Source organism: Lampetra planeri, chromosome 24 (assembly GCF_965212315.1).
Source record: "Lampetra planeri chromosome 24, kcLamPlan1.2.h2, whole genome shotgun sequence".
NCBI classification, from domain to species: Eukaryota; Metazoa; Chordata; class Hyperoartia; order Petromyzontiformes; family Petromyzontidae; genus Lampetra; species Lampetra planeri.
Window position 1 is genome coordinate 11,599,570 of NC_136130.1, and position 15,488 is coordinate 11,615,057.

General features: G+C 48.0%; 1 protein-coding gene across 3 annotated transcripts in view; it reads right to left on the reverse strand.

The window, feature by feature from the left end:
• Positions 1 to 15,425, reverse strand: part of LOC144726800 (putative oxidoreductase ZK1290.5) — a 99,043-nt gene extending 83,618 nt beyond the window's left edge. For all 3 annotated transcript variants that reach the window (XM_078605702.1, XM_078605700.1, XM_078605701.1), the window contains exon 1: positions 15,030 to 15,425. In XM_078605702.1, the coding sequence (XP_078461828.1) occupies positions 15,030 to 15,099 (70 nt within the window). In that variant the 5' untranslated portion in view covers positions 15,100 to 15,425. The remainder of the gene's footprint in view (positions 1 to 15,029) is intronic.
• Between the last annotated feature and the right edge of the window lie 63 nt (positions 15,426 to 15,488).

The window sequence follows — 15,488 nt, forward strand, 5'->3', positions numbered from 1 at the left end:
GGGTATTCATATGGTAATTAGTATCAATGTCCATGATGCAGGCACATTGTTCTTGTAGCTCCTGTCGTTTGCCTGCAGTAAGATAGCAGTTCCTGTTATTGTCCTCGAATAGGTAATCCCCATTGACGTATGGTGGCTTGTATAGGCATGCATTTAGACAATGCATTGTTTGATGATTCGCTTCCAAGCAGCACTAAGCCTGTAGCTATCCGAACGGTTAAAATAATAAAAATTTCTCTCAATTTCGATAGATTCTCTCATTAGTTCTGGCCAGTAGCAACTAGTTTTGCTAGGTAACTCGTTTCGCTAGTTAGTACTGGCGAAACGTCGTACTCAGATTGTAAATGTTGTGGCTTGGCTCTCCACCACACCGGTTAGTGCTGTACCGGTGTAGAGGAGTAGTGGGAGGAGGTCAGGGCATCGGCAGGAAAGAGCTGGATGACGTCATGTGGTGACGTCATGTTATCCAGAGGGGAGGGGTACTTAAGGGGGACCCCCCCCCCCCGGGCAAAGGGGTGGGGTCGTTGTGGGGAGCCGAGGGCACGGAGGTCTCCAGGGCACGGAAGACACGCCGCTCGGCACCGAGACCCTAGGCCGAGGGAAGAGTGGGATTAGTGGGGAGCTTAGGTGAAGATAGGCCGAGGAGTTAAGCGGGACGGTCCATGGGAAGGACCAGGTGTAGTTGTACCTGATCGGTGATTCTGTACGTGAGTGTAGTCGTTAATAAGCTGGCAATAGCCCTTACAGAGAATCTCGTCTCCGTGTGAGTTTACACCACTACACTAGTAACGAATTGGCATGTCCTGTTTACGTGACAAACCTTACTAATTCGCCATGTAGGATCGTGGCGGGTTTAACGACACATTTAAATTCACGCGATCTAACCCAAAAAACCCTATATTATGGATGATATTGGTCGCGAAAGCCTGCGTGTTAAACTGAGGATTATTTCCACAGGTCCAGCCAAACAACTGAAAATCTCCCTCCGCATCCCCCCCCCGCCCCGATGTTGAGAGACGACGCCAGCATAGTCGAGAGGATCTGGCAGCGCTTGTTCAATGCCCGGCTGTCAAGATGTGGGCGGCTTCATCGGCGAGCGAGCGAGCGCAGGCTGTGAGAAGAGTTACAGGAAGACGGGGGATGAACGTGACCTCTCCTTATCTGGTCTGCCTGGGGAGTGCTCCCAGTTAGAAACACAACAGGGGGAGGGGGGGGCTGTTCGAGGGCGCAGCAGCAGCTGCCACGGGATATGGATCACAGATCGACCGATTGTGCACGGCCTCTTATCTATAAAGGGACGCATGTGTTTTGTGTACACGTTGAACGTGTCAAAGTGTGTGTGTGTGTAGTTTGTGTAGCGTGTGTCGTGTGTGTCAAGGGCGTGCAATGATCCACTCCTCCAGATACCGGATGGATTATCACAATACTCTCCATTGTATCGGCTCTCGTTTGTATCATTTATTCTGTATCGCTAACCCCGTTGCCCTCAAGGTGACATTTGAACAATTGCACAATCGTCCATGGTCAATCCACTGCTGGATGAAGGCCTCGCCCCAAGCTGCCACTATCTCGCATGGTCACAGGACGAGCACGAGGGCTGATTTCATCGCTCCGACTCCTCGCTAGATGCCCTCTCGGAAGCATTCCCCTCCCTGGCTGCTACTCCGTCATATTCTTCACAAATCGTGCACAACATATGTGTGGACAATTTGAGACAAATTCCAAGCAGTGAAATCCATTTCAATCCGTGAATCAATTCATCTTTACACACCTCGTTTCTACACCATGCAGATATGAATTGATATAAACAAGGCCTTTCTTCTCTCGACTGCCAATAAACGAGCAACCTCCATAATAATAATGTGCCATCCAATTTCCCCACCTTTCAAGTTTCAAGTGCATTTGCTTAACCAGGCGAGATAACTCAAGAGAGCACGCGATAGCCTCATTTGAATGTATAACCTGGGTCATCAAAATGACAAAACGCAGAACAAATACAAAATAAAGCACAGCAATAAAGCAAAACATAAATCAACTGTGTCAAAACCCTCTGCCCTCCCACCTCCATTCATGTCTCTACCAAGCTATCCAAGTTGGACTATGTGAGGAGGTGCACACAGAGACAAGAGGTCTGGCTGAGCGCCCAACGTGGTTAGGTGATGTCTGCTCGCTTATGTTTGCGGCATTGGTTAGCAATGACGTGGAACATTGTGGCAACAAGAACTGTGATGAAACGCGTCTCTACTGCAGATATCCTAGAAAGACACAAATAATCCCAAGAGAGCTCTTGTCCGGTTACGAACGATCACAGCATTATGAAACATTACCAAGTGTACTTCTGGTTGCAACGCGCGTGATTTGGCACGATGCCGTGACGGACTGACACATCGTGTCTATGTGCAACCGCATTTCAAAATGCTGTACAAACACAGATTAAGTTGTTTTTGTTGAGTTTCTGTTTTTTGTCGCGGCTGTTATTTGCACCGCCAGGTCGCCCTGGCACAAGAGAGACTGCTGTGGCGGTGACCTCTGACCTTGATTAGCGCGTGGCGGGCTGGGTAACACCGCTATCACCGCCAACAACACACAGCCCTGCGTTGTTTTTCACAGGACAACACTTGGTTATTTATTTACTAATCGCCTGCCTGTGCAGCACAGCCCTTAGCGCAAAGTGCCAAAAAGCAGAGAACCAGTGGCCTTCTGTTTAAACGCACACCGCTAGCTAAGTGCCCTCCTGTAAATTGGCTAAAATTGCATCCCTGGCTGGGCCGGCCAGGGAGTGAACCTAATGATTTTAAGTGACCCTTTGAGCAACGGTTTTCCAAACAGGCTGTGGTTCACTGCTCCGCACAATCACGGTTTACTGCGCACAGGAACCCAGGAGTTACTGCTGTCACCAGGAAGCCTAATTACATCTTCGACGCAGAGGCGGTGGTAGCAGCCGCCTATAAAACGTCATAGCGTAAAAAATAAATTCCTCAAATGGAAGTGGGAAAAAAAAGCTCCTTTGACAGACTTTCTTCGAGAAAGTCGTAGACCCCCCAAAAAAAATCAAACCGTTATTTCCACGTGGGTCCGGACTTAAACCGTGTGTACTGGGCTGTTCCGTATAGGGTTTTAACTCCGTTGATGAGATTGAAAAAGGTTTAAAAGTTACGACGGGCAGATGCGCTAACCTCGTGGTATCGTGACACACGACCGCGAAGTCGCTCCCGCCGTTACAGCGGCGACGTCCTCGGAGAAGTGTGGTGGCGGACTTCACTGTGACGTTAAAGACCTCACGTCTCACCAGCAGGGCGTCGGAAACTCGCCGACAGTGAAATCCCACGAGACGCACGTCCCAACGCTTTCCAATGCCGTGCTGGACGAGGGACTCCCCACTTCCGTGCGGCGCGTGGAGGTCGTTTGACCGCGCTTCACCAAGCCAGCCGGCGCAGATTGGTGAAGGAGAGGGACATCGATGCAGGAGCGTAAAAGTTCTGTAAACGATGAGATTGGGTGCATTCTAGGTGATTGGGCCATAATGCGCCGGTTCATAATAGGGGCTCCCTAAGCGGTACTTTCACAACCCCATAAGGAGGCTTAAAGGAGACCCTTGTACGTACGCATGCGAGTAAGGTTTTCTAAGTGCGTGCTCACGTTGTGCGCGTCAGTGGGTGTGTATGTTTATGCCTGTGCGTGTGCGAGAGAGTGTGCGTGCGCGGGAGCGAGGGGCGTATGCGCAAAGCGACACACGTCTGCGTTGTTCATACGTCAATGCCACAATGCGGCTCCGTGAGCATTGAACGGTTTGATTTAATCTGGCACAATGAAGCTTTTCAGGTTTTCCAGTCGGCAGGGGAGGGATATCTTGATTAAACCTTCAAAACATTCGGTGCTGTAAAACTCCTGTTTCACGAGCTTAAAAAATAGCTTCCATGGACCGTAACATCCGGTATCCTGAGTTCAACTCCTGGCCAGGGCTAACATCAGTGGTAATATCAGTCGGCCATGTGCACGTCAGTCTACAACCCACACTGACCCGTGTGGTGAAGTATGGTCAAACAACCGCTATGACCAAGAGGCATGGGTAGGCCACAATCCAGCAGTGGATTGACAAACAGCAGATAACTATTATTATGTAACATCAACCCACAATATTGCACGCATCCGAGTGAAATTTAAGTCCAGCGTGCTAACCATGGCACCACACCAGGGTCCAGCTCGTTTTACGAGCGTATTAAATTGCAAATGCAATTTATTTTATAACAATTCAAGTGCGGTGCTTTGTTTTTCCCAATTAGATTCGTCATCTCCGTTCACGATAGCTAATGGTGACATCATATTCGTATTACCATACCAATATATTATACCAATAGCAATATTCGGATTTGGCACCAGCACAGAATGACCTCTACTTGCGAGCGATGCAAGGACAGGCCTTACGACACACGTTTGTCGTGCATTTTCCAGCAGACGGGATCATCTTTAAGTATGATCGCTCCACTGCTGAATGAAGGCCTCCCCGAGCCATCCACCATTTCTCACGGTCCTGTAACGATCCACGCTGCTCCTGCACACGAGGAGCCAATGTGACCGCTCCATCTCCGCGGTGGGCGTCCTCTTGGGCGAGTTCCCTCCCTTGGCCCGCCACTCCGTTATTTGTCTCAGCCACCGGCCATCATTTCTTCCCGAGACGTGCCCTGCCCAAGAGATGTGTCGTCCTGCTCAAAAGACGTGTCGTCCTGCCCAAGCCCACACTTCTAAACGCTCAATACGACAGCTCTCGCTTGCATCTCTTCTCTAATCTGCGATCCTCTTCCTGTCTCGCGTTGTAATCCCAGGCTTGTACTTCTCAACGCTCCTCTGCACCCTTTTCAACGGCCGTTCCTTTTGTTGTCTCAGTGTCCATGCTTCTGATCCATGTCACGGCAGGTAACACACGGTGATAATGAACTTTTTCTTTGGAGACATTGCTATGTTGCATTTTAGCATCCCGTATATTTAGTAAAACATTTTTACAAACAAACAACGAGACAGCAGGGAAATGGAGCTGGCCGAGTGGCGAGGATGTTGAACACCAGGCCCCGAGTTCCACAATCTGATGTTCCCATTACGTCTGATGTTTAAGGTTCATATACCACTTTCATTCAATTGCCTTTATGGATCGAGATGGGAGGCCGTTAATCTGTGTATCTTGCGAGTGCTGTGTGCAGGGCTGGTTTGTGTGTGTGCGCCACGTCAAAATAGCAGAGGGGGAGGCTCGCAGAGCCAGGCCTGCCTAAAGAGGGGGAGAGGCTGCAGACAAACGGCTATCAACAGCGACCATCATTTCCCCTGATCACAGTAACGGTACTGGGGTCACCCAGGGTTGGCGTGCGTCATGACCACGTTTGTAAACAGAGATAAGACAATGATAAAGCAACCCCATTTTGTCATTTGTTAGGGTGCTATGTTTACTGTTGTTTAGTTTCTCCCAACGGGAGATAATTATTGGATATGTGTGCGTGTGTATATATAGGGGAGTGGTGGCATAGCGGTTATCGCACGGCACTACGAACCACGTGGCCTGATCATGTGACCGATTTCAATGCGTGTCTGCTACATTTCAGCCTGCTAGGTGGTCACCTGATTCAACCCGTCTGTCCTCCAGAGTCGAGATGCCACCCGTGCAGAACTCGGGGGAGCGGAGGCATAGTGCTTATCGCACGGCACTACGGACCTGGTGATCTGATTCTCAGTTGCGGCTAACATCGATGGTAATAATTAGACTCGGTTCTGAACCTCCCCCCCCCCCCCCCTCTAGGATGACTCAACTTGATTGATGTGGTGTGTAACGTCAATAATGGGAGCACAAAGGTGGCCGGGCGTGGTGCTGGCCACACAGCTCGCTAGCAGCACGAATGGGGCATATTCATCTTTGTAGAAATGTTGTGCACCCCCATCTACGCCACCATAAGAATGTCTATAACAGTATCTTGGTCTAAAGTTAAAGTCGTAAACTTTTGCTCAAATCTGCGTATTTACTTTGGTAATGAAAGAAAATGTTCATGTGCCAGACACTCAGATATAACAGTTGTCATCAACATTAACGTGACTGATGCATAATTGTGAGTTATTTAATTAGCTATTACCTTATACTGTGCTTCATAAGTGTGTCAAATTGGGATTTTTAAGATTAATTTAAAGTGGCCAAGACTCAAAAAGCCAAATAAAATCATGAACGATGTATACGTTTTCGTGACAGCATTTAAGATCTAACTTTCGAAAATAAGTGAATTGCTAGATGCAATGTCATTGTGTATCCAGGAAAGCCTCACAGAGCCCCAAGACCTTTTAAGGAGCATGCTGCTCTTCCATACTTTGGCCAATTCCATTTTGCGTCTGGGAGGAAAACGGAGTTCCTGGACTTGAGAGGCCCCCACGTACGAAGCTCCCAAACCCATTTCCTGTACGCGCACGCGTATGTGTGTGTGTGTCTATGTGCAAGCTGCCCATGTGACAGCAGTGACATAATCTATATTAACAATCGTTATTTCATTGGAAGCAGGATGTCCAGTTATAGGGCAATAACACTGGACGACTGACCTCACCCTTCCACTCGAGTGACGTCGCTGCACTGACGTATTAACAGGGCACTTCCGAGCAAGATGTTATGATTATGCAACGGTAATGCCGTTATCTCTGCTTCATAAATAATTGCCATTTTACAGATTCAGCACAATATAATGGACGATTTAACCATCAACATGCCATGTGGCTTGATCATGTGACCCATTTCAATGCGTGTCTGCTACATTTCAGCCTACTAGGTGGCCACCAGATTCGGAATGTCTGTGCTCCAGTCGAGTGGCCACCCGCACAGAACTCGTATCGACAGTGCACATGAAGGGGAACGGTGAAGCAGTGGTTAGCTAGCTGCGCTATGAACCTTGTGGCCACCGTTCACACCAGTGGCGAGTTAAATCAGAACCAGTGCTGCCCTCCCACCTTGACTCACCCACACTGACCAGCGTGGTGAAGTACAGCGTTCGGATTTAGAAGGGCTAGAATTTAATATCTGTTAATCAGCACTCTTCTGACTCTTAAAATCACTTGCGTGCTTCTCTATAGAGTTGTCTCAAACACCTATTTTGGGAGGACGTGACTTTGATCTTTGTCCATATTTTCTTTAAAATTCAAAGGTGACAACTGTGACCCAGACAGAAAGTGTCACTTTCCCCCCTCAGGCACAAGTAGGCGGCTAACTTTTATTTTGCCAGGCCACCAACCTCGGCACGTGTTGTTGTTGTGAATGTGGAGGCCACAACGGTGCGCGATTGTGGATGATTAACCTCTATTGAAAGCGTAACCTGTTCTTAGAGACGTAGCCCTCTTACAGAAAGGCCCTCTCTCTCACACGTGCTTTATTCCGATGTGAAAGCCCCAGGGACTGCCGCTTTGATTCACGCGATACGCCTATCGGATTCACAATGTCTGCGTTGCCTGCCCGTCAAGTAACCGGTGCAGTGATGGAATATTTTCACTTATTGACACCCCGTGTGAACTGGGGTTGAGCGGCAGTGCAGTGAATGTGGCCCCTGCGCTTCAAGCCAGCCACGGCTCACATCAGTGGGGAGTGATATCCGAACTTGCCCTGCCCGGCATGGCAAGGTATGTTCAAGCAACCCCTATGATTGACACGACGTGGGAAGTCCTTCATCCAGCGGAGAACTGGCAAAGGGTTGTGAAGTCTTTATTTTTATACGATGTGGACTTACATAGCGTCTAAATATGACCGCATCCAAAGAAGCTGTGCGAGCATCAAGAGAGGGATGTTATCGCGGCATCGTGTATATTATAGTCCCGCGTCACAGAGTGAGAAAACATACAGCTGTGCGTGAACATCCCACTCCTCCTCTTAACCCTGGAAGAGACTGAAACCACCTCGCAGTCTCCCGTTTGCGAAATAAAAAAGCGCGACGCATCGATTGGCGTCGCACCGCGGCCGTGGCCCCGCGTGTAATGAACGCGGCAGGCACTCTCGCGCCTCCTCTGCCGCTGCGCGTTACTGGATGGGAAAGAATCGTGAAAGGAATTCCCTGGGGGGCTCCCCGCTGACCAGCCCGGCCGCCCTCGGTCGACCTCGGACACAGCGCCCTTCTGGAATAGACGCCTGGAATTTTAAACCGTCTTCCAGAAGTTTGTCTGGACTCATTCAGGCTGAGAGACAGACAGGCAGATTAGGTGATGGGTGTGTAGATAGGTATTAGACAGACGGCCTGCACTGCCACCCGCTCATGACATGGCAGCGTGAAAACATTCCTATTCAGGAATCCTACGCGGGCTGATAAGACACATGCATAGATAGAACGATACCGACAGCCCATTCATCACTGATAGCACGAGAGAAGTAAACCGGCACACCAGGCAATTAAGGAAGCCGTCATTCTGTATGCGTGAACACACAAACAGACACAGAATAGGCAAAGACAAAGTCCCCCCCTATAGCCTTAACAGGCTCTTGGGGCAAGTGCTGTTAGCGAGCACCTATTAAGGCGAACGCGACACACGAGGGGGGTGGGTGGCCAGCGCCAAGTACGACCGCCTTTGTCTCCCCAGTGGCAATGTTTACACATCGCACGAGGTACTCGTTTAAGGCTGAGTCGACCTAGGGGAGGCCCAGGACTGGTTCAGATAATCGTCAAAAGGTGTTGGTCGTGAGCAGGAATCGAACTCGAGTCGCCGGGTTCGTGACACGGCGTAGCGCTAACCACTGCACCACTGCTCACCACACGCCAGGCACACAGACTCGCAGCTGCACGTGCTGATCGCATTACTTTGCAAGTTCACAGGATTGTTTTAATTCTTGAAACGCTTTTTGCTAAATATTTTGCTGCCAATCTTGCCAAAAAACTAGAGCGCACAGATCTGGGAAGCGATATTGCTAATTTGTGGAGTTACATCTTGCAGCGATTGGTTTAGGAGTTGTGCAATTTTCAGGAAAACATGTTAAGTGATCTCAGAAGATTGAACATACTATTATTCAGGCAAAGTGATTAGAAGCCTGCTGGCTACCTAAGATAGTCTTTCACATTAAATGTAGCCCGACTCATTTGCAACGGGTACATTCAAGATGTTTAGCCAGAGTGAAAGAGTCACTAAAATACCCTCTAGACAGGCCCTTAGACCAGCAGTCGAGTGAGCAAGGAATTGCAGGGCTGCTCCTTTATCATATGTACGTGTGGATGTATTGCTTGGCAGATGAGCGCAGAGTGAAGCAATCGGCGTATAAGAGACCCCTAAAGGAGTTTGAGCGAAGAACTTTGCTACATCCAGACAATGTATGTGTGGCTCCACTCTCGCACAGGTTCTAGAATCGGCATGCATGCCCCGTCCTAACGATGACAAAAAGTAGAGAAAGCCACTCAAAAACAGAAATTACAATGTACAACTCGATTATAGTGCCTGGGCAGTGCATGCACGTACCTTATATGCATTTAGAAGGAGGCGTATGAGAATTCATATCCCCGTTTGTCCCGTCTTGTTAAGCACCATTATCCTAACAATTTTACATTTGCATAAACGTTGCATATAATTAGAAAACGACCAATCATATTCTTACACGCATGATGTGATGCTTTACATGCCACGTCAGGCACGCAATCATTTAAAATTAATTAGAACTCATTCATTAAGAAACGTAGAAATTTGTAAAAAAAAAGTCTCAATAAGTGGTGTGGGAGGTGGCTTGTGCTCCGAGCCGCGTGGGAAGAGGCCACAGTGGCCCAGGGCACGGGCAGCACTTCACACGCTGGCAAGGTGCAGCAGGCAGATTCGAGCAGGGGTCAGCAGGGTCACTGCCGTGACCTTGCCAGGCTGTGAAACGCAAGGCCACCTCGCAGACCGCGGGGCCAGACAGCGATCTCATTACCGCGGCGCAATCAGAATAAATTGCTAGCACCTGCCTCTCCTGCGTTGTAATTTTTTCGCTTGGCAATCATTGCAACTGGCGGGGAAAATTGGGGTGAAGTTCTGTTCTATCTCTGCAAAAGCATTGGCAGACAGCAGAGTGGCGCGGCTTATCAGCGAACAGCATCCCCGGGCTAAGACATCGGAGGGATTTCATCCGGAGCACAGAACGCAGGGATTTGCAGAGCGGTGCAACAACACTGTGCAGCACTAACGTGTCACTCCTGACGCTGTGCACACGACAGGATTCGACATCTGCAGGAAGAGGCAAAGGAACACAATTCAACGATGCAAAGCGGATTCGTAAAGCGTCCAACTGCAACCGCATCTCAAGGCACTGTGCAAACCGTGGAACATGCCCATGGAGATCATTTCCGAAGAGATAATATTCTTAGAGGGGTGAGAGTGAGTCGGAGAGTAGAATGCTACAGGACTTGGAAGTAGGTGGCCGTATGGTTCTAGTAGGAATGAAGACACTTCACACCGAGAGACACAGTCATAGAGAAGAGGAAAGTTTGGAGCTTGCAGAAAAAAAGTTTCCAGTGCGGAGAGCTGGAGAGAATATCTTTTAGACCCACGGTGAAAAGTGTCACGCAAAGTTATGCTAATTTTATTGACCCCAGCATCATAATTGGCTCTGTGGACCTCCAACCAGGTTGTGAACTTGCAACCTTCCAGATGTGAGCAGCACACTCAGTCACAACAGCAACACCCGGACAAATCATTCAAAGCCACAAGGCCGAGAAGAATATTAACACTGCCCCAGCCGTCAACGTGTTCCACATTAAACGTCAAGATATAAGAATAGGGTTTCCCCTTTTTTCTGGCAAAAAAACAGGTGTTAAGATGTTAAAACACCAAACTGAAACCGTTTGCAAGGAATCATGTTTGCATTAACCACAATACTTGTGGTCAGAATGCAAAAAAACATACTCGAAAGAAAGCTGTCTCTGGTGTGGACCAATGAGATTCAAAGACAATGCATATATTATCAGAGTATGTTTTTTGTTTGCATTCCAACCACAAGTATTGTGGTCAATGCACACTGGCAAAGGAGGTCCCATGATGTAAACGTCAAGAGTTTGTATGTTCACTTAAAGACTCGAGAGCACATTGGATTTCATCTGATTTATTCAACCTAAGCACCCACCCTGCAACCCTCCATACTGGATGTCGTATCATTCACTTCTCTTGTGAATGTCGAGCTTTCCACAGCTGAAGAATCTGGGCCCGTGTGTGATTTGGCCAAAGGAAACAGGCGCACACCCTGTGAATTCAGTGTGGGAGCAACTGGCACAGCTAAATATAGGGTCGTGACACATTTCCCCCCTCTCGTTCTCACTATATTGGGAAGCCATGTGTGTTAGTGGGCATCACATTCACCACCGAGCCAGTTCATACAGCTCATGGTTCAATAATAACTGGGCCCATATTAATTTGTTTACAGGGTTTGTCATCGCAAAGAGATATATACGAATACCAACATGTTATTGAAAAGCTATCAAAAAAATCAGCGACGTAAATGGCGATAGCCGGCCACTACGTTCCGGCAGTGTCACAACCCAAATGCTACTTTCTCACACACCCAGTTGCACGTGATTTTGAACTGCTCCTACACAATGACCAGGACCAAAGCCTCCCTTACAATTGCTTTTCTTAAATGAGCATTTATCACTGAATGAAACTGAGATTAACAAAGCAATACAACGCAACCGTGCATCGGGTATATATTTAGATGATGCCCAGAAATAACCTTTAAATGTGATTCTGCGCCAAAAATGCGTGACCGTTGAAGCAATCACGTATCTTCGAGCCGATCGGCTCTGTTGGTGATCCGGTGTGCCAGCGGTTACAATTTGACATCACTACGGCAAGTCCCAGTCTCTGTGCAGGAAGTTCACGGCCGACTTCTTGACAGGTGATATTCATCATTTGGTCCTCATTTCGCCGACTCTGGAGAGATGATGGACCCGCACACCGATGACCTATGGTTGGCAAGACTATTGCTCTACCAAGTACCCACTGATACAAAGAAAGCCCAGCTCAAGTGGATCCAACGAATCTAAGTGATTATGCACGTCGTATCTCTTTCAACGGAGAGTTAAAAACCATATGCGCCAAGCGTCACGTATCAAAGGATGGAAGAGCTGCCTAAAACATTACACGTTTGTCTTTGCGAGTCACGGGTCACTGCCTACACAATTTGGGCTGTCTGGGCTCACGGTTATAAGACTGCCATCGGTCACTCATCCGCTCATTGATGTTCAGGGATTTAAACGAGGCAGATCCATTGAGCGACAGGAAACCTGTTTACCCATGACCATAATTTGTCTTGGAAATAAGTTGCAGCATTGAATGAAAAATATGCACTGGCTTGGGCCACTTCGCAGACCGAGCTTACAAACAGTTTGGAATCCAAAACACTACCTAGGCTCAACTCGAATCAGCTTCAGGGTGATTTGGTCATATGCATTTGCATATTTGGGAAGGAGAATTAGGTCCCAGGAGAGGGCCCATTGCAAGTCTATTTATGACTCGGCCCAGCCAGGGACTGAGAGACCCAGGAGTGTTCGTGGGAAAGAAGGAAGAACAACGCACGATCGACAGCTCTCAGCGCTGCCAGGCCGCCCAGAACATACGCACGGCGCGTTCTCTCTGCGACACACGAGAGTACAGCCCAACATCCCTCGGAGATCGCAGCACACTCGTCCTTCCCTGCCAAGGAGAGCACCAAGAATAGCAACTCGAGCCAACAACACGCTGGAGAGGAATATTAATATAAAATCACGCTCGCCTTGTCCTTGCTCTGCATCTGGATGGAGTCAAGCGCTGCTGCTGCTGCTGCTATCGCTTCATTTATCACGTAGCGATTCTGAGAATTATTAAAATCGAAATAATTAAGTTTACTGGCAGCAAGAAACTGAATTCCTCTCCACTGAACAATAAATGTACTTGAGTGCAGTTTGAATTTCAAAACGTTTATTCCACCGCACAGACAATGAACACGATTAAACTGGAACAAGTATGAGCTGTTGATTCAGCTGGCTTTCATCAAGCTTGCTAAGAGGCCATGTGTTGGGCGAGGGGCAATGAGATATCTGGCTAACTGCAGAATACTCGCCACCCAAAGGACTTGTGTTCAATCTCAGCTGAAACTGCCCACTTAGGTCTCTTTTAGGTTTACTCAGCTGTGAATGAAATAATCCCTCCGACATCACAAGCCTCCCACACAGCCTGCAACACAAGTTATGCATTGTGATCAACCCATCCAAGCACTATCCAGGCATAACACCCTGCTTAGCCCTTAAGAACCCTGCTTAGCTTCCAGAATCGGGGCACATTCTGGGAGATTTGTTCATAGCAGGCAACAGTCCATTGTTGGACTGTATTTGTAGGCTCCCGCGTCTTTTCACCTGCGGTGCAATCAATGGGCAAAGCGTTCTGCCGTGGGACGACTCCCAAGTGCCTTGTAACAGCAGTGTGACGTGTATGTTGAACTTCGTACGTGCGGTATGTTGAACTTCTTTTGCACCGTACGTAGCCGACCGTGCTAATCAAAGACGCGGGGGGGGACAACAAACTAAACACAAAAAGCAGTTCGAGAGAAATAAGTGGAACATCATTATCATCCTTACTCCAAAGATTAGCAATCTTTGTAATCAACCAGGCTATGCGTTAATTGTGTGTTGACCGACTCTCTGTGTTGCATTGCATTACATTTCCAAATGTATCTAAGTTTGTTTGATTAAGTGTGTTTTCTCTCTCTGTCTCGGTGTGTCCTTGTGTTGTCGCTCTAGTATTTCCTGCAGTCACGGAAGCTCCAAATCTCTCATTGACATGCTAATTTCTCTACCCCCCCCCCCTCTCTCTCTGCCCCCCCCCTCTCTCTCTGCCCCCTCTCTCTCTAAGGCCTCGACACAGATGCGTTGTTTCTCTGTGTGCCTATATGTGTGTCTCTCTCTGTGTGTCTCTGTGTCATCTCTCTCTGCTTCTGTGTCTGTCTATGTGTCTCCGTGTCTGTGTTTTGTCTCTCTCAAATTTAGCAATATTTGAAAGAACGTAATCAACCAGGTGGGGTGTTGACTGTTATGTTAGCCGACTCTCTGTGTTGTATTGCATTGTATTTCTAAGTTTACTAGGTTTGTTTTCTCATTCATTCGTACCTGATGATGATTGCTTGTGTTGCAATCGAAACGTCGTATGCTATTATTTAATTTATTTTTCTTTCGACGTGACTTCACCGAAAGAACCAAAGATTAAATGGAATTGTTCTAACAACACTAATATTGATTCATTTTCATTATTAACTACTTAATTATTTAAATGATTCTACCAGGGCTTTTCATTATGTGAAATTAATATGTAATTGTTATAATTGTACTCTCCATTTTGCTTCGTTCTACTACAAAGTTTCAAGTATTTTTTTTTATAGTTATAATTACTTTAAATTTTATAATTATAAGAGAACTTCAATATAATATTTTGAACATCTGCAGTTTTAGTTAGACGTTGAATATTTTCAAGTGAATTTTCTGCTAAATTTCAGCTTTCCAACGCCTCCTTTTTAATACATGTTTTCTCCTACAACATCAGAGTGCAGCGCCACATTAAATACGCACTACAATGACAATAGTTTAAAGTGATTTGAAGCATGTTTTATTTTCAAAATGGCAATATGGTTGGGGGGGGGGAGCAGAGCTTTGTGACGTCATATTTGAGGGGCGTCTGACTCTTTGTGACGCCGCGTGACGAGGGGGGGGGGGTCAAAAATCGGCCAAAATCGCGTGACGTCATTTATGGACGGCCCCTTAATATTAATCCTTGATCGTTTCTGCGTGGATTAGATATCGGCCGTTCTATAGGTTTCGGTGGGAGGTGTAGAAAGTCCGCGTGCGTCCAGGGAGGGGTGGGTCAAGTGTTGACAGATTTGTGCGTCTTCTTGGTTCTTTCGATAAAGTCACGTAAAAGGGAAGTAATAAAATAATAAAAATGAAACATAATAAAATAATATTATGTAATAATATTATATAATAAAATAAAATAATAAAATACTCAATGGCTGGGCCCCTTAGCAGAGTGGCCGCGTCAGTGGGACTCACCTAAGCCCAGCATGGGAATTGTCTGCCCGTTGGAGAGCTCCACCGAGGGCAGCGCGCTGCCCGCGTCCATCGGGCAGCTGCTCACGGGCACAAGAGGCGCCGCAGGGGAGACGCGAGACAGGGCGGCGCTCCTCGCCCAGCCGAGGTCCTCGTCGTGTTGACCGCACGTGCCTGGGCCGCTAGAGTTGCGCTCGCGTCGCTAAGGATCCGTCTATTGTTGTTGTTGTTGTTGCTGTTGTTGTTGTCGAGTTTGTTTAGAAGTCGTCTCGAGTTGGGGGGGGGGGGCTCTCTCGTGCAGCGCTCGGACGATCGAGACGGCTCCTGCACGCGGCGGCGTCGGCGCCTTTGAAGTGAACGCGGAGCGAAGGGCCGCTTCGTTGTGGTGGTGGTGAGGGGGGGGGGGCGTGGGGGGCCGAAGGGGGCCGAGGGGGGGCTAAGGGGGGGGGGGGCTGCCTTGGC